General features: G+C 46.2%; 3 protein-coding genes across 9 annotated transcripts in view; 1 reads left to right on the top strand and 2 right to left on the bottom strand.

The window, feature by feature from the left end:
• Window positions 1–8,147, bottom strand: part of LOC143339681 (NLR family CARD domain-containing protein 3-like) — a 371,505-nt gene extending 363,358 nt beyond the window's left edge. For 5 of the 7 annotated variants that reach the window (XM_076761046.1, XM_076761047.1, XM_076761048.1 and 2 more), the window contains exons 1-7: window positions 8,097–8,147; window positions 7,595–7,744; window positions 7,110–7,229; window positions 5,888–6,123; window positions 3,193–4,984; window positions 1,534–1,707; window positions 884–1,057 (exon numbers count right to left, since the gene is read on the bottom strand). In XM_076761046.1, the coding sequence (XP_076617161.1) occupies window positions 884–1,057; window positions 1,534–1,707; window positions 3,193–4,984; window positions 5,888–6,123; window positions 7,110–7,229; window positions 7,595–7,725 (2,627 nt within the window). In that variant the 5' untranslated portion in view covers window positions 7,726–7,744; window positions 8,097–8,147. Of the gene's footprint in view, window positions 1–467; window positions 545–883; window positions 1,058–1,533; window positions 1,708–3,188; window positions 4,985–5,887; window positions 6,124–7,109; window positions 7,230–7,594; window positions 7,745–8,096 lie in introns of those variants that run through there. The other 2 variants (XM_076761052.1, XM_076761053.1) reach the window with 2 other exon arrangements.
• Window positions 8,148–9,987: 1,840 nt separating this feature from the next.
• On the bottom strand, window positions 9,988–15,182 carry hus1 (HUS1 checkpoint clamp component). The gene is made up of 9 exons (XM_076761073.1): window positions 15,070–15,182; window positions 13,249–13,398; window positions 12,692–12,819; window positions 12,092–12,268; window positions 11,672–11,779; window positions 11,511–11,585; window positions 11,283–11,382; window positions 10,567–10,701; window positions 9,988–10,372 (listed from the first exon to the last, which is right to left on the bottom strand). The coding sequence occupies exons 2-9, from the start codon at window positions 13,298–13,300 to the stop codon at window positions 10,290–10,292; spliced, it is 858 nt and encodes a 285-aa protein (XP_076617188.1). The 5' UTR covers window positions 13,301–13,398; window positions 15,070–15,182; the 3' UTR covers window positions 9,988–10,289.
• Window positions 14,972–16,543, top strand: cidea (cell death inducing DFFA like effector a). Its single transcript, XM_076721572.1, has 5 exons — window positions 14,972–15,003; window positions 15,107–15,245; window positions 15,346–15,498; window positions 15,949–16,121; window positions 16,441–16,543. The coding sequence occupies exons 1-5, from the start codon at window positions 14,972–14,974 to the stop codon at window positions 16,541–16,543; spliced, it is 600 nt and encodes a 199-aa protein (XP_076577687.1).
• Window positions 16,544–18,086: the final 1,543 nt, after the last annotated feature.

Here is an 18,086-nt window from a genome sequence, read left to right as displayed (position 1 = left end):
TCTACTCGGTACCGCTCAGCCTCCCGCACTAGCTCTGGCTCTTTCCCCGCCAGTGAGGTGACATTTCATGTCCCCATAGCCAGAGTCGTCGTCCAGGGTTTGGGTCATCGGGGCCCCCGCCCACAACTGCCACCCATAACACAAAGCACCGGCCCCTTCTGATCCTTCCTGTGGGTGATGGGCCTACGGGAAGGCGGCCCCACGTCGCTCCTTCAGGCTGCGCCCAGCCGGGTCCTGTGGGCAAAGACCCGGCCACCAGGCGCTTGCTTGCGAGCCTCAACCCCAGGCCTGGCTCCAGGGTGGGGCCCCAGTGACGCCAATCGGGGTGACGTAAGCTTCCTCGTTGTTTCTTTTTTCATAGGGGCTTTTTAACCGCTCTTAGTCTGACCCGTCACCTAGAACTTGTTTGCCTTGGGAGACCCTACCAGGGGCATTAAGCCCCGGACAACATAGCCTCTAGGATCATTTGGGTACTCAAACTCCTCCACCACGGTAAGGTGTCGGTTCAAGGAGGAGATCATCAGTCATTATTTGTGGAAACACACTGAAATCAACACAAACCAAAGAAATATTTCTGCTTCATCAAGTAAACTTGATCCATTTCAAACAAATATGACTTCAGAGGATCTTCTGTATCCAGATGTGACCATTTACCAAAAATCACAAACATTCATTGACTTCAACAACTAACAGTGGACATTTTCTACACTTTCTTTAAAAAGCATGAATCTTTTGTGACTGCAAACTAAATTTACTTCAACAAACATGAAAACATGAAAAGCTAATTCACAACTTTACTGATGTTATGGAAAAGAAAAATTAGCTTCACTTGTTAAAAAGACATGTGAGATTTACAACAGTAACAGAGAGTCAGTGAACTCACCTCAGAGTCTCCAGTCTACAGTTTGGACTCTCCAGTCCAGCAGACAGCAGCTTCACTCCTGAATCCTGCAGCTCGTTTCCACTCAGGTCCAGCTCTGTCAGATGGGAGGGGTTGGACTTCAGAGCTGAGACCAGAGAAGCACAGCTGATCTCTGACAACCTGCAGGAACTCAACCTGAATAAAGAATAAATGATGAAGATGAAAATGCATTTCTAATCCAATCAGAGGTGTTCAGGTTGTAAATGTGGAGCTCAACATTACTCTGTCCTCATCAATGAGCTTCTCCCTAAAATGAGCAGAGTGACTTTGTCATTGTGTTATTGTGGATCATCATAATGTCAGCCTTCTACAGACATCATCCAAATGTCAGCACAACATTCATACACCTATTCATGTCAACACACATCAATAACATGCTGCTGATCTCAGTCAAGTCTGAAGAACCATCAAATCAGACGTGCTGTTTCTTTTGTTACTTTCATTTTCTTCTGTTTCTTCTCATTCAGAATAATCATGAGTCATCTTATGAAACATGCTCAGACAGGTGTGTTGCCGTTCAGACACAATGTTGGATGGATGCAAATCAGTGTTGAGCGAGTTGGACAGCAGCTCCCACACTTCACGGACAAGAGCAAAAAACATGAACTGACCTCAGAGTCTCCAGTCTACAGTTTGGACTCTCCAGTCCAGCAGACAGCAGCTTCACTCCTGAATCCTGCAGCTCGTTGTCACTCAGGTCCAGCTCTGTCAGATGGGAGGGGTTGGACTTCAGAGCTGAGGCCACGACTTCACAGTGAGTCTCTGAGAGTCCACAGCCTGAAAGTCTGTGATGACAGAGAATATAAAAGTTAGAGAATAATAAAATCTGACAGTTGATTAATGTCACAAACAACATTAACATGAGCTGAACATGCTGTCGGTCGCTCAGCCTGAGCTGCTCAGCCATTGGTCACCAGCTTTGTGCTTTGAAGCTCCTCCTGTCCACATGTCAAAGTTTCCTTCAGCAACATAATGAACCACAAAAAGTGTCTGCCAAACGACCGTCATGTCAATATGTGTCATACTTTGATTGACAGCTGCTGTGATTTGTGTTGGTTGAACTTTATTAACTGCAGTCATTTGTACTGACCTCAGTCATGTGTCTGTGTGGATTTTGAGCATCTTTAATACATCTTGTGTCACTTCATCTGCTTTTCATCTCCTGTTAAATGAATCTAATGACTCCTATTTCATCAACATCAGACAACCTGATTCAAAAGGACTCTGAGTAAAACCTGAATCAAACCAGAATCAATCATCAATAATCAAACTGTGTTCACTGACAGCAGTTTTCTCAAGTGTCTCTGAGTTCATGTGTTCATCTCCTTCATCCAGTCATGTGTTCACAAAGTGGTGAACTCGCTCCATCCTCTATGAACCACTGAGCCTTTCCAGGATGCCCCTTTCATACCCAATCATGATCCTCTCACCTGTGACCAATCAGCCTGTTTACCTGTGGAATGTTCCAAACAGGTGTTTTTGGAGCGTTCCACATCTTTCAGTCTGTGAAACGTGTTGCTGCATCAGATTCACAATAAGAGATATTTACAGAAATCAATGAAGCTGATGAGGAAGAACATTCAATACATTGACTTTGAGCTGTTCTCAGGTCAGTTTGTGTCAGAGAGGATCAGATCAGGTGATCACTTCCTGTTTGATTGATGTTTTCCACAGCGTACCAACATGTCTGCTGTAATAAGTACTAAAGGTTGTATTACTACAGTTGTATTTGTAGTATTTTTATCAGGTGGAGGTCAGCTGGCTGAAGTTCATGTTTTGGAACAAAGACTAAACTGAGCTTGTTGATGATGGAGATCCCTCCACTGAGCTCAACCTGCTGAGCTCTCCTTCACTGGCACAATCAACCTGGAGGTCGTCCCAGGAGCTGACTGTGTCATGAGCTGCTGTCTGAGTAAATCAGGTGCTCAGTACACAAAGACTGCGGCTGCACATTCAATGAAAATCACAGTGGAAATGTGTGCTGCTGTTTGCTCTGCACATCTCGCCTCTAGTGTTACTGTGGTGAAGAACAAAGTTCATCAGTTTGAACGTTAAATATCTTTGAAATGAATTCGATGAGTAAAAGTTGAAAAGAATTTACAAATCACTGCATTCTGTCTGATTGACATTTCAGAAAGCGTTCTGACTTGTTTGGAATCAGGGTAAAACTTTGACCGTGTGGAAGTTAACTGTGTAAAGTGTGTATCTTTAACACTGATGGCTTCAGCTTCACGTTGCTCAACAGTGTTGATAATCACATCTGGACTTACAGAGCCTTTCTGCAGTTCCTCACAGCTGGAATCAGTCTCCATCGTCCCTCCTCTGATGTGTTGTACTTGTTCAGGTCCAACTCATCCAGAACCTCCTCTGACATCTGCAGCATGTAGGCCAGAGCTGAGCAGTGGATCACAGAGAGTTTCTTCTTTGATCTGTTCTCTGACTTCAGGAACTCTTGGATCTCCTGATGTACTGAGCAGTCGTTCATCTCCACCAGACAGTGGAAGATGTTGATGCTCCTGTCAGGAGAGATGAACTTTGGTTTCATCTCCTTCAGGTTGTTGATGACTCTCTGGACAACTTTTGGACTGTTTTTAGTCTGACCCAGCAGGCCTCCTAAGAGTCTCTGGTTGGACTCCAGAGAGAGGCCATGAAGGAAGCGAACAAACAGGTCCAGGTGACCATTTTCACTTTCAAGCGATATCTTATTGACTCTCCTCATTAGGACATCGAGGGGTGACTTACTGTATTCTTTTCCCAGGAAAGCCTTCAGGACCTCTGAGTTCCTGTTGGTGTAACAGTGGAACATGTAGACTGCAGCCAGAAACTCCTGAATGCTCAGATGAACAAAGCAGTAGACTGTTTTCTGGAAGATCACACACTCTCTTTTGAAGATCTCTGTACAAACTCCTGAGTACACCGAGGCCTCAGTCACATCAAGACCACACTGCTCCAGGTCTTCTTGGTAGAACATGATGTTTCCTTTCTCCAGATGTTCAAACGCCAGCCTCCCCAGCTTCAGAAGAACTTTCCCATCAGCCTCCATCAGCTCCTGTGGACTCGTCTCATGTCCCTCATCATACTTCTGCTTCTTCCTCTTTGTCTGAACCAGCAGGAAGTGTGAGTACATGTCAGTCAGGGTTTTGGGCAGCTCTCCTCTCTGGTCTGGAGTCAACATGTGCTCCAGAACTGTAGCAGTGATCCAGCAGAAGACTGGGATTTGACACATGATGTGGAGGCTCCTGGAGGTCTTGATGTGTGAGATGATTCTGCTGGACAGATCTCCATCACTGAACCTCCTCTTGAAGTACTCCTCCTTCTGGGCGTCAGTGAAGCCTCGTACTTCTGTTACCCTGTCAACACATTTAGGAGGGATCTGATTGGCTGCTCCAGGTCTGGAAGTTATCCAGACCAGAGCCGAGGGAAGCAGATTCCCCTCCATGAGGTTTGTCAGCAGCACGTTGACTGATGACTTCTGTGTGACGTCACAAACGAGCTGATTGTTGGTGAAATCCAGTGAAAGTCTGCTTTCATCCAGGCCGTCAAAGATGAACAGAAGCTTACAGACAGCCAGCTGCTCTGCTGTCACCTTCTGTAATGTTGGATGGAAAACACGGAGCAGCCCGAGAAGACTGTACTGCTCATCTTTGATCAGGTTCAGCTCCCTGAACGAAAGCACAACCACCACACTGACATCTTGGTTTTCCGAGCCCTCTGCCCAGTCCAGAGTGAACTTCTGCACCGAGAAGGTTTTTCCAACGCCAGCGACGCCGTTCGTCAGGACCACTCTGATGTGTCTCTGTTGGTCAGGTAAGGCTTTGAAGATGTCCTGGCACTTGATTGGGGTCTCATGGAGGGTCTTCATCTTGGAAGTTGTCTCAAGCTGCCAAACCTCATGTTGGGTATTAACCTCTTCACTCTGTTCCTCTGTGATGAAGAGCTCAGTGTAGATCCTGTTGAGGAGGGTTCCACTTCCTGTTTCATCACTTCCTTCAGTCACACGTTCACATCTCCTCCTCAGACTGATCTTATGTTCATCTAAAACCTCCTGAAGACCACCATTCACTAAAAAAGAGAGAAAATGAGACAAAACAAAGACAATTTGACAATCTGCTGATTATTTTCATGATCAATAAAGAACAATAAAGAAGATATAAAGAAGTGAAGGTTTATCAGTCCACTTTGGGTGAACATCACAAATTCTCCTTCTTGTCTCTCCTCTGACTGTCGCTGTGTGTTTGACTGACAGCAGAGGCGACAGGCTGAGCCTCAGCAGCTCTTCATGTGAACAGATCACTGTGGCTGTTCCTTCCTCCCAGCAAGATTTCAAACTGATCCACTGATCAAATAAAGAAACACACTGCGTTTCATACAGCTGCTTCACAATGAAAGCTTTTGATGGTGGGTGAACACAGAGAGACAAAAAGAGCTCCATGTGTTGATTCAATCAGTTCAGCTGCAGACGTCTCTCTGATCAGCAGTGATGGACACAGGACACCCAGGTGGACGCTAATGTTCACTGCTGTTCCAGTGCGACGATGACGCACGATGACGTTCCAGACGTCAGCATGTAAATATTGTCTGACGTCAGACACAACTGTCAACTCGTCGCACTCCATTTCTATCTCATCCTCATCATCATCATCATCATCATCATCATCACATGAAAGACTTTAAAACCACCATGTTTCCCTGTTTTGACATTGAACGCAGGTTAAACTTTAAAAACTCTGCATGTATGTGATCATTTTGATGTGAAAGTGGTTTAATGTTCAAGTCTTCAGCCTGAAAACCCAAAAACTAAACGTGGCTCTTGAAGCAGGTCAGCGTATTTGATGAAGTTCATGTTCTCACATGTTTCTTGACATTTTTGGTTTGTGTGTTGAATGAACTGATTGTGAGTCTCCAAATAAATGTCATGAGTTGTAGAAGGTCACAGTTTTAAGATGTGTGGATGGACAGTCTTACTTTGTACAGTGCAGATCTGACTGACTGACTGCAGTTCACATCTTGTTCTGGGTCTTTTTCCACACTGGGGACAGCAGGAGTCTCCTGGTGAAGCAGACTGGTCCCAGTATGAGGTGATGCACCGTCTGCAGAACCAGTGTCCACAGCTGGTAGAGACTGGATCCTTCAGGACGTCCTGACACAAACCACAGCAGGACGGCGTCTCCTCCACACAAACATGACTCCTCTTCTTCTCTCTGTAAAGACATTTCTTTGTAACTTCAACCATTTGTTGCTTGTTGTTGAAAAATATCCAGATTTGTCCGACAGTCGAGCAGCTCAGATGCTCACAGAGAACAGTGAAAGTGTCCTTACGTTTCTGTTTGAGTTCAACCTTCAGACTGTCATGAAATGATTGTTCCTTTGATTTCAACTCTCCTGCTTTCAAGAACATTCACAAACTGCTCTTCCTGTCTGTCTGTCTGTCTGTCTGTCTGTCTGTCTGATTAAACACTGATCTGACTGCAGTTTGTCATTAATACAAACTCAACGCTTCCTGCAGCGACTTCACAGTAAAATCCTTCCATCAAAGAGCCGATCGTGTCCTTTACTGTTTCACACTCACTTTGGCAGCTTAACTTGGGTCAGTTCACTTCAAACTGAGATTAGAAGTCTTCCTTTCTCATGCACTGATCACTTTAACACAAGGACTGTCCATGGATGTTTGTTCTTCACCTTTACCAACAATATATGATGGAGACAATCTCAACTCAAAGCTTCACTTACTGATGACTCAAAGTGTTCATCAAGGTGAGCAAAGCTCTTCTACAAATGACTTTTTACCACATGATGGACAATTATGACACCAGCTGATTCCAGATGCATCTGCTCACAACAGCTGATCTGACGAAGAGTCAAAGCAACAAAATGTTCTGAGGACAATTATGAGGAAATTCACTTCACATGTGAAGCAGATTCTTTCACATTCTGAATAGTTGCAAATGTTTACAGCAACTTCAACGTGAGGCCAAAAACGTCTGAACATCTTCTCCAAGTGTAAATGTTGAAATGGAGCTTCTCAAGAGTTTGGCTGAAGAAATAAAATAAGGTCGATCTTAGTCTGAAACTCTATCTGCAGGAAGAGTTCTGCATCATCACCATGAATCTTGTGCAGAGGATTTTGTCTTCATCCTCAATGCATCATCTTCCATCAGGTCAGTTTACAGTAAAAACAGGGTCTTACTTTGAGTCTGAGGGTCCAGGTTCATTCCTGAGGTTTGGAGGTTGATCTTTGGACCGGTCGCTCTTCATGGACAGACAGCTGGACACTGGACACTCTGCTCTCTGTCTGCTGTCCTCAACTCTGCAAACACCAACATGTTTTTCTTGGTTCACATGAATCCTTGATCAATTCTCTGATGAAGCCATTTCTGAAGCTCTAAACACACAAACTGCTGCTACTGTCCATAATGAGGAGCTGTGAAGTCTGAATCAGTCTTAGATTAGATCACAGCTTTTCTAGGTGACTGACAGCTGTCACAGCTTCTAAGATGAAGATGCTGCCAATGATTTCTCTTCATGTCACAAAAAGTTGGTTCAATTTATGCTGCAAAGACATTTTAGTCACATTTTTAATCTACAAACACAAAATCAAAACAATGAAAACACGACATCAGCAGAAGAAACTGGAAGTCAGTCAGAGAAATGAGTTAATAGCAGTTTTCTTACTTTGAGTCTGAGGGTCCAGGTTCATCACTGAACAGTGGGGGTTCACCTTTGGACCGGTCGCTCTTCATGGACAGACAGCTGGACACTGGACACTCTGCTCTGTCCTCCTCTTCCTCCACACAAACACTCATCTTCTGGTCTGAAGTCAGTCTGAGAGGTGAAACAGTGACACTGACGGTGAGCTCAGAACACAAGAAGCAACAAACAAGTGTGTTCAAGAAACTGACACACACACACACACACACACACACACACACACACACACACACACACTCAGAGTTTACAGTACAGTAAATCCAGCCATCAGTTCACCTGGTCAGCTGCTTGTTTTCTCGGCCTTCACTTGGTTTCCTGTTTATTCTTCAGCCAATCATGACTTTGTGTCCACAGCTGAGTCAAACTGTTGACTTCATTCTAACATGTCTGTCCTCTACAGTCCACAGGCAGAAAACGGACTCACACTTTAACAGTGAACTCATGAAAATGTTGGATTGACACTCACCCTGCCTCAGACTTCAGCTCTGCTCCGTCTGCTCGGTCACTCAAAATGGAGTCTGAGCTGTTGTTGACTTTACTTTCACTCTCAGGGTTCCTTCCTGTTCACTCATATGAACCTGGATCACCTGGATCAGTGTTGCTCCTCCTCTCTTCATTTACAGGAAATCAGCTGAGTCTGTGTGTGTGTGTGTGTGTGTGTGTGTGTGTGTGTGTGTGTGTGTGTGTGTTCTCTTGGTTGAACAGACTGAATTTAAAGGCTTTTTGTCGACATGTTGATGCTTCAGTGTTTAAATAATCTGTTTCGTTCAAGTTAAAAATGAACTTTTTGACTTTAGAATTTCTTGTTGAGATTCCAGAAGTTCAGCAGCTGAAACACATAATATTCAAAACACAGATCTACCAAAGAGCACAGAGCTGATTGGCTGGCAGGCCAGTCTGTCTGCTCCACGTCAAGGTCTCTCAGATCCAGTTCTGATGGGTCTCTGAAGTCCTCCTCAGTCTCCAGCTTCCACATGGAATAAAGTCTCTTACAAACCAGGAAGTATCTGTCACATCACTGCTCTGAAGACATTTCTGTTGTTATGACATGATTTAACCAGGAAGGAGGTGCAGACCTCCTGTTCAGCTGTCATTTCATGGAGTTCTTGTTGCAAACCAGATGTGTCGTGATCATCGATCAGACTGTAATCAACAGCAACACAATCATCAAACAGCTGCCAACTGACCTCAAATGGAGGAAAAGTTCAGGTGAAAAAAATCTTTGTGTATTTTCTCTGGTTTTTCTACATTTTATCTTATTGTAGTCATAAAGTTTTCTTATTTTTTTTTTAAAAAGTGACGTTCCCTCTCTGAACCACACTGGAACGTTTTGGTTGGACGTGGCTTTGAGGTTGTTGGCGGTTTTGCCCAGACCTCTGCAGGAGGATCCTTTGTTTAAGCACTCTGGAACCTGGGAGCCAACGTTTGGCCCCATATTGGCCCAAATCCAGGAGACCAGAAGAGAGAAGTCACCTCAGGTCCAGCAGCCGGACTCACCAAACCCGCTTTGAACAACGGCTCAGAGTCAAACCCTGACCTGACCCAGGTCCAGCTGCGGAAACCGAACCGGCATTTCAGGCTGAGGGCTGCAGGCACCTAACCGACCCTGCGAGCACTGACCCTCAGTCAACCCCCAAAAAGTGCCAGAACCAGACTATGGAGGCCACAGCTGGGCCACATGTGAGCCAGATAACCCAGAACTGTGCCAGAGCCACCTCAGTCCCAGACTGCGTGTTGCCGAAAGAGGAAACTCCTGAAACGAAATCTACGTCTTCGTCCTGAATGTCACACGGCCTTTGCTGCCTCATGTTTACCTCAACAGCATCCACCAATGAGGTTCATCTTCAGTTAGAAATGAGACGATGGACATCTGCTGGAAGGATTCACATTAACGAACTGACTCAGAGCGACTGAGACCTACATGACGTGGATGCAGCACAGTACACGGTTACCTATCCTGTTACCTGCGCGGGGCTCTGTGAACTACACAAAGGCTTCACACCTGATCCAGTTCCACATGCGACAGGACAGCGAGCCAGAGCGAACGCCAACAGCATCCTGACACTGAAGCAGCTAAATGGAATGCAGCCCTCATCGTTTTGACACCCACAGCTGCATGTTTCCAGCTCTGACACACGCGTCAGGCTTTGCACCGCCGGATTAAAGCGACACTTCACCCAGATTACGGGTCTAAACTGACGCCAGCAGTACCAGACGTGCATGGACAGACGTCACCAGCAGCTCCCACAGGGACCAGTTCCTCCGAGGTTTTTTAAGTACCACAGAATAAACTGAAGTTCAGCTCACATCCATCGTGTTGAGTGAAGGTGAAACAAAGAACGAAACAAAAAACAAAGTTCAGTTCAAAAACTTTAATGTGAAACACAAAACAATCTTCTCAAACTTCACCACGTGACACTTTTTACCGTCTCAGCGTGTCCTTACTACGACTGTGTCAGCGTGTCAGGTGCTCCCGAGGTCCACTGCGAGGACGGACCATCCTCAGTCTCACTGAAATGTAGGACAGGCTCCCACACATCGTGGGTTTCATCTCAGGTTCCACCTGAAAGACGAATCTTTGCTGTGGAGCGAAAACTCCTGAAGCAAGTTCGTGTTTTCCCAAACTGAGCAGAAATAACCTGTGTGGTCTGCAGAGCGTCTACGCCACAGCGGGGATGAAGTACTGCAGCGACACGTCCTCGTGCAACAGGATCAGGTGGACGACCCTCTCATGGACGATATCTGAGGGGACAAGAGGACCATGTCAAACCCTCCGCTGAAGAGAGGACACACAGCACAAAATCACTGCTACAGCTGCCACAGTTCTCCTTTAAACACCACCAGAACAAAGAAATGAAGTGAGAAAGACATGTCCACTGGTCCACCGTAACTGGGACACACGATAAAAACGTCCCATCACATCCAGTTTGACTCACTGCACATGGCCTTGCTGGGGTTGACCTGCTGTCCCATGAGGAACTGCTGCAGCTTCCTGATGTCCACCCTGGCCTGGACCATGGCCTCTGGGTCCCTGCCCTGAGACAGACCACCATCCTGGGAGGAGTCATCACCTGGAGGGACAGGAGGAAGTCCATGTTCACTTCAGTGAAGCCTCTGCATGTGGTCCTCAGGCTGAGGGATCCAGACAGAAAACGAGGAATTGAACAGCGAGGACGACATAACTGAAACATCCCCGCGTCGCTCTTCCTCCACTTCCTGTCTGCCCCTCAGCCCGACGCCATGAAGGCAAAATGCCCCAAAAATAACGTGAAAAAACTAAATATTGAAGCTAAAGACGTAGGAGAGAGAAGCATATAAAGCCTCCTCGAATAAAGAAAACATTAAGAGTCGGCTGCCACGCAAGCAGCTCCGCGCTGCTTTGAACTAAATGCTAACGATGTTTAGCAGGTTTAAGTTCACCATTAGCGTCTTAAAGTAGCATATTAGCATGTTAGGATTTGCTTTCACTTTTGCAGAAATTTGGCTAGAAATTCAAATGATCCACAAAATACAACATGTCCCTCATGTCCCCAAAATGCATCCTCTGGGCAGCGTGGATAACTTAATCCAGGTCAGACTGAGACTGACGTTAGCGTCCACAGAGCCATGCTAACCGCTAGCTGCTGCTAACAACAGGCTGAACAGGTTTTACCCCACGGAGGGTTTCCCAGGTCTCTGAAGTGAGTGGTGACCGAAACCAGGTCTGTCTCAATCTTCAGGTTCATCTCTCCATTCAGGTTGGCCTCCATCACCTGACACACACACACACACACACACACACACACACACACACACACTGATTTTAATACGTTTCTTTAAATGTAAAGAAAAATGAAACCAAACATTAACGTGAGCGACGTTTGGAGGAACGTGATCCTACCAGGAAGTTGGAGAGGTTCTTCATTCTGTCCACGATGCTCTTCATCGTCTTCAGAGGAGGCAGGTAGACGCTGACCTGTAAGGACAGACACGCACTGCTCTCACCATGGACCATGTCTCCGCTGGTCGGGTCAGTATTTGCACTTCAGTGCTGTCACTTACGTCGAAGTCTGGCATGTTCGGCTCTTTGAACTCGTGCCACAGTCGGCGGGGGATGACGTCAACTGGGACGTCGTGGGTGACGACTCGACCGGTGCTGGACAGGGTGGGCTGGACAGGATGGACAGAGGACATCAGTTAGCTTTCTCCTGCAGAGCCACTGAAGGCATCGTGCTGCCTTTGCAGGTGTACTCCAGGACCTGTGACATCACTGCAGGGTGTGGTTACAGGTACAAGAAATAAAGAAACATCACACTGAGGCCTGAGGAAATCTGAGGCCTGCTGTGGATGCTGCAGGTCAGTTTACCGATTCACAGGTGGACACAAACTGTCCTGCAGGAACTCAACTTCCTGTCACGTCCTCAGTAACGGGGGGGCGTACAGGTAGCTGCACATTACAGAACAGTTATTTTTCAGTCTCACCAGCTCGGCGGCGACGGTGAGGCAGGGGCAGTGCTTCTTGGTCAGTTTGACTTTGACGGTCTTGGCGTTCTGGACCGTCTTCAGGGCTCTGGACAGGTTCTCCGGAGTCACCTCTAGACAAATCTCATTGTCCTCAGAGGACACACCCTCCATCTGATACTCATCGAAGAAGTTAGCCTGCAGGGAGGAAGGACACATCGACGGGATCAGCTTCACTGCAATCACCAAAAACAGCCACGACGACGGCGAGCCGAACCCAAACTGACGGTTCTGATGCCTCATTCACTACAATCCTCGATTCAGTTCAACATCAAAGCAGTTTTAACGTCAAACATTCTGCTGAGACGTCACGGCAGACAGCATTTCACAAAGTTTAGAGAGCTTCTCAAATGACTCACAGGCAGGTTCTGGTCTGGAGGACAGAGCTCTGATCTCAGCGAGGATGATGGAGCGTCTAACAAATACCAGGTGGAAACTAAACCTGGATCGTTTATTATTAGCCCTTTTTAACACCAGCTGTGAATGGGTTGTGTTTCTTTGTCCACTCGTCCTCGTCTGTCCTCGTCTGTCCCCGTTCTGTCTGCCTCCTGGACCTCTCACCTGTGACAGTTCACACCACATGCTGACCCCTCCGTTGGCCACTTTCCCGGACAGGACGAAGAACAGGTTGTCTGGAGTCAATCGCAGGACGCACATCTTCGTCAGCTTTGAGATGGTGGTGACGACTCCTGGCGAGAGAAAGAAATACTCAACAACATCCTGCACAATGTATTACTGATCTTCTCTTCAGGGGTCAAACAGAGCAGAGATCATATGTCAAATAATCGATTAGCTGATCGAGAGAAACGTTAAATTAAGTCTGGAGTGTTTAGTTTACGTTATATCAAGTCATTTTGGTCTATTTTGATGTGAACAAGCTAGAAATTTGCTGAAGTTAGTAACTATTTCAGCACCTGTTGTAAGCCGAATTGAAGACTGTCCCCAACACTTCACAAAACTCTCAGACTCACAGAAACTGTCTCATTCTGAATGAAACGACGCTGGATTTTATCTTATTTTACCGCAGAGAAATGCGATTTTCGGATGAAGCTAGCAGGTTAGCATCGCCTGTGAGCAGCTGGTTTATCTGTCAGCCTAAAAACTACAAAGCGACTCACGAGTGAAATGATTGAGACAAGCGACGTCGATGATTTTCCCCCGAAACTTCATCCTGAACACTGAGAGAAACTTCAGCTGCTCCTCTGGCTTCAGGCGGGATATGTTTGTTTGTCCGTCCGTGTTCAAGGTCCGGCGGAAACAGGCGCCGTCTGTCAATCGTTCCGACAGATGAGGACGGTCAGTCAGGAGAACAGCACATAATAATAATAATAATAATAATAATAATAATAATAATAATAATAATAATAATAATAATAATAATATCTGATAATGAAAGCCAGCCCAGCAAAGACGTCTTTAAATACTTAACACGAGTACTTCCGGTTTTTCTGAGTACTTTGAAATACTCCACACAGACAAATATTGCAGTTTTTGCTCGACAGCTTTAGTTTCTGCAGTGACTTTTCAGAATACAATTTGTGTATCGACAATAAAAGCATCATTAACTTCTAAAATCCAAATAAAGATGAAACCAGTTCAACCAGTTTGTGACTCATGTTTCAGCTGTCTGCGAGTTGTTTGCAATTAAACCAGCCACTGATTTCTTTTTTTTGAGGCTCAAACAGGTGAAATTATTTAATCTGTCATAAAAAGAAGCAAAACCCAGAGAAAAGTCCAGAAGCTGGAAACAGGTCTGTGTATCCGAACTTTGTTTCTTCTTCTTCCCATCAATCACCTGACGACCCCTCAGACTGAGCTGGTGACCCTTTGGAGGGGCCTGGCCCTCACATTGGGTCCCACTGGACTAAACTAGCTAACAGTGCTTTGACTGCATGGAGCTGTTATTTTGTCAGACTCCATGATTAGACTAGTTCAGCCAGCTGAGGGAGGCAGCTCTGCGTTCTATTGGCTCTCGGCCCTGATCGGCAGCCAATCACAGGCCGTCAGTATTAATAAAGAGCATCTGTGTGCAGGTGATCGGGCTCTGGAGCTGCAGCCTGAACACCAGCAGCTGCTCTGCAGTTCATCGTCTGATTGAAATCATGATGTTTGTCCAATCAGGAGTGAAACACGTTAAAACTCTGCTGAGGTGAGCGAACAGGACTCCTTTCACAGCTCAACACTGAGCTCACGTCGATGTAAGACTCAGCTGAGGTAACTTAAATCTGTGTGGACACACGATGCGTTCACTGGCTGCATCTTTCTCATTTCATGACAGGTTCTGTCACTCAAACTCTGTTTTCACGTTATTTTAAACACACAGTCTCTGTGCTTTAGTCTGCTCCATCTGCACGATCAACCCGACGCCCACAGAGGAACTGTTTCCTCCTGCAGGTGGAAAGTTGATGAAAACATGGAAGAGACCTGCAGGTGTAGCAGAGGACATAAGGTGTGAGGACCTCGTAGCTCCATGCACATGTTTGTATAGCTCCGGTGAAATCCACAGTAGGAAAATAAAGCCTGCTGACACATGGCAGCATGTCTGATTGTAACGAGCAGTGAGCAGGTGACGCTTCAAGGACCACAGTGATGGATGCTGTGATGCCGCCTGCTGTTTCACCATCACAGATGCTTTAAGTGAAAGTAGTGGTGCTGTGTGAAAACACACCATTACAAGTGTCACGACGTAAGTTTAGTAAAGGACCTCCATCAATGATCTTTGTCAAAGAACAAAGGGACATAAAGGTGCGTTCCTGCTGTCTTGTGATGTCGTGTTTTAATGTGTCAGTTCATTGTGGAGCTGATCTTTGCTGAGCTGTTTGATCTGGATCTGTGGGTCATATGAAGAACCTGAACCTGCACTGGCTCCAGCTGTCAGACTCATGTAGACCAGTTTAAGGGTAAAGTGTGAAATGGAAACACTGGAGGGAAGAAGTTACCTGTTGATCATCATCAGATCTCTGAATAATCTGGCAGGTCGGTATCAGCGGTCCAGTCCAGCATCTCTGAGCAGATCGTGGCCTCGGCTCGGCCTCGCAGTTTTAAGGTGTGCACCAGCAGCCGGAGGCGGCGGCGGGGTCTGGAGGCGTCGTCTCTGGACGAGCTGCTGGAGCAGGTGAGGCTGAGTGTGATAACGTTCCTCTCCTCAGGTCCACATGCGGTTTTTGAGCTGCTGCAGGACTCTGAATTTGGTTTGCTTCTGTGTTGCGGTCCAGGCAGCGAGGGTGTTCGTGCTGTCCTGTCACTTCCTGATCCTGGTCCTGGAGGAGGACGGGACTGTGGTGGACTCAGAGGAGTTCTTCCAGTCTCTGCCCAGCAACGCAGCTCTGATGGTGCTGGAGAAGGGAGAGATGTGGACGCAGAACAGGGTGAGCATCAGGTCTGGAGAAAGTCAAACCGGTGGTGCTGGAGCGTCTTTCTGACACCTTTCAGACACCTCAGCTGATCTTTTGACGAGGCTGTGACAGTTCGTCTGATCGGCTCTTTCAGGTGCTTCCTTTCATGTTGAAGTAAATCCTGAACTGCTGCTTTCTCCAATTCTTCCACAAGAGGGCGGCATGTTCATGTTTGACTGCTGCAAACTCTCCTGTGCATGTTTGGAGAGTCCATGCAGGATAAATCAGAGGCAGTTTTGGGGGATTTTGAATGAAGTCTATCAGCATAATGGTTCTTCCTCTGGTGAGGAGTCCAGCAGTCAGACTGTGTGAAGGCCTCCATCAGTCTGGATCAGATCAGTGGATCCCTGGACTCAGATGATCCAGATTTTATGGCAGGTCTCTACAGCGTCACCTCCAGGTTCTGTTTCCTGCGTCTTTCAGGTCCTCCCGGGCTCCCGTCAGTCAAAGAGGAACGGGATTGCTAAACTGACCTTTGACCTCTACAAGCTGCACCCTCAGGACTTCCTGTGCTGCTTTGCCGTCAAGGCCACCCTGCACGAGGTGTACGTGCTGTCCTACGACTTCAGATGGTCCAGGATGAAACACGTCCTCAAGTGAGTGGACCTCTGCTGGTGACCTGCAACACACACACACACACACACACACACACACACACACACACACACACACACACAGTGAAGCAGTGGAATGTAACTAAGTACATTTACTTCTGAACTGTATTCAAGTAGAGTTTTGAGGGGTTTGTACTCAGTTATGCCACCTTACTATCCTTCAGCATCTGTACTCTGACCTGAACTGTTGTCTAGTGGAACTTTTGACCTGTTGGTGGCGCTGAAGGACAGGTAGACCTCGTGCTCTGATGCTGTGTGTGTGTGTGCGTGTGTGTGTGTGTGTGTGTGTGTGTTCTGTCAGCTGGCTGCTGTGCTGCCTCACTTGTCTGATCAGACTGACGGGTCAGATGCTGCTCCAAACGTCTTCATCATTACTGCAGCTCTGCGGAGATGACGACTGCTAGTGTGCGCGCGTGTGTGCACGTGCACGTGCCTCCGGTGAACCGATGAAGCAGTCCATCAGTGTGTGTGTGTGTGTGTGTGTGTGTGTGTGTGTGAGAGAGAGAGAGAGAGAGACAGAATTAGACCACCTTCCTCTTGTTGTTTTATCTTTGTCCACTGAGCAGGTTTTAACCGTGTGTGTGTGTGTGTGTGTGTGTGTGTGTGTGTGTGTGTGTGTGTGTGTGTGTGTGTGTGTGTGTGTGTGTGTTTTATCTTTGTTGTTTGAGCTGTGAGGATTCAGATTTAATGCTCAAAGCTGTAAATTCAATAAAAACTCAGAGTGTGAATCAAATAAACGAATAAAGATTGACTTTTCTATGTTGTCTAGATCTATGAGTCTGTCTGTAGACCTGCAGGTCTGAAGAGAACCAGCTGATCTTAGAAGAACTCTCTGCTTGCAGCTTGTTTCACCACTTCACGCTGAACGTCTCTCCTGTAAACTGGTCTGTGGCTCGTCCAGTGTCTGAGGAGCTCCAGCTGAGCTCTGCTGTGTAAACTGAGCCTCTGTCGGCCTCAGCGGCAGCAGCTGCCCGATGCTTCATCATCTCTGAGGGAATGTGCGGCACATGTTCGTCTCCAGAGCGCAGACGATCCCTGCAGGTGTTCTTCCTCTGCACAGCCAGAGTCACATATTCTCCAGCAGGGAAGGAAGTGCTGACATCTTTTATTTAAGTAGAATATTTAAAATGCTCCATAAGTTAAACTGCATTCATAATATCTGAGTATCATTAAGAAGAAAGTGTTGTTGATGGGAGGACGCCAGGTTTCCCTCAGTGTTCTGCTTGTTCAGGGTTAATTAGTAATTAAATGAGAAATGATGGAAATGTCGTGATCATCCACCCTTTGTGGTGCTGGACTGAATTCAGGGAGGAATTCATTTACATTTTGTGAGAAGCTCTGATTTTAACTCATTTCATCCTGAATGCTGCTCTGGGGATCAATGTCCGTCACGTTTCACGAATTCACGAAGATGGAAACGGTGTTTTTTGGGATAAGACGTGAGAAACAAGTTGTATTTTCTCAGGGATAAATAAAGTTGAATTGACGCTGTTGTTCGAAATCATCAAAAGAACTACACGCGACACCAAAAAGGCTCAATTACAAAAAAAAAGTGTAGAAAAGTTATTTTTTAAAAACAAAAAAAACAAAAAACGGAATATTAATCTTCAGACATTGAACGTTTTTTTAGCATAAAGGGAAAAAAACTTCATGTCAAGTAGAAAATCTGCATTGAAATTTTAAAGTAGTAAATACGCATTAATGTGTAAACTGGTGGTACTGAAGTTTAAATACTCGATGTACCTGCGGGTACTTTAAAGTTCCTTCATTGAGCTTCTACAACGGACAAACTGAAGGTGTGAAGTCATCAGACACACGAAGAGGAGCGAGGACGTGAGGCAGGACAGGTACTAGGTAGTGTAGTAGTAACAGTAGCAGTAGTAGTATTTATTTGGGACAGAGTACTTTATGCTGAGTGGGACAAACCGGACCTATGGTAGCCCCTCA

The sequence above is a fragment of the Chaetodon auriga genome, chromosome 21, assembly GCF_051107435.1.
Source record: "Chaetodon auriga isolate fChaAug3 chromosome 21, fChaAug3.hap1, whole genome shotgun sequence".
NCBI lineage: Eukaryota > Metazoa > Chordata > Actinopteri > Chaetodontiformes > Chaetodontidae > Chaetodon > Chaetodon auriga.
This window is presented reverse-complemented; position numbering and strand designations above follow the sequence as displayed.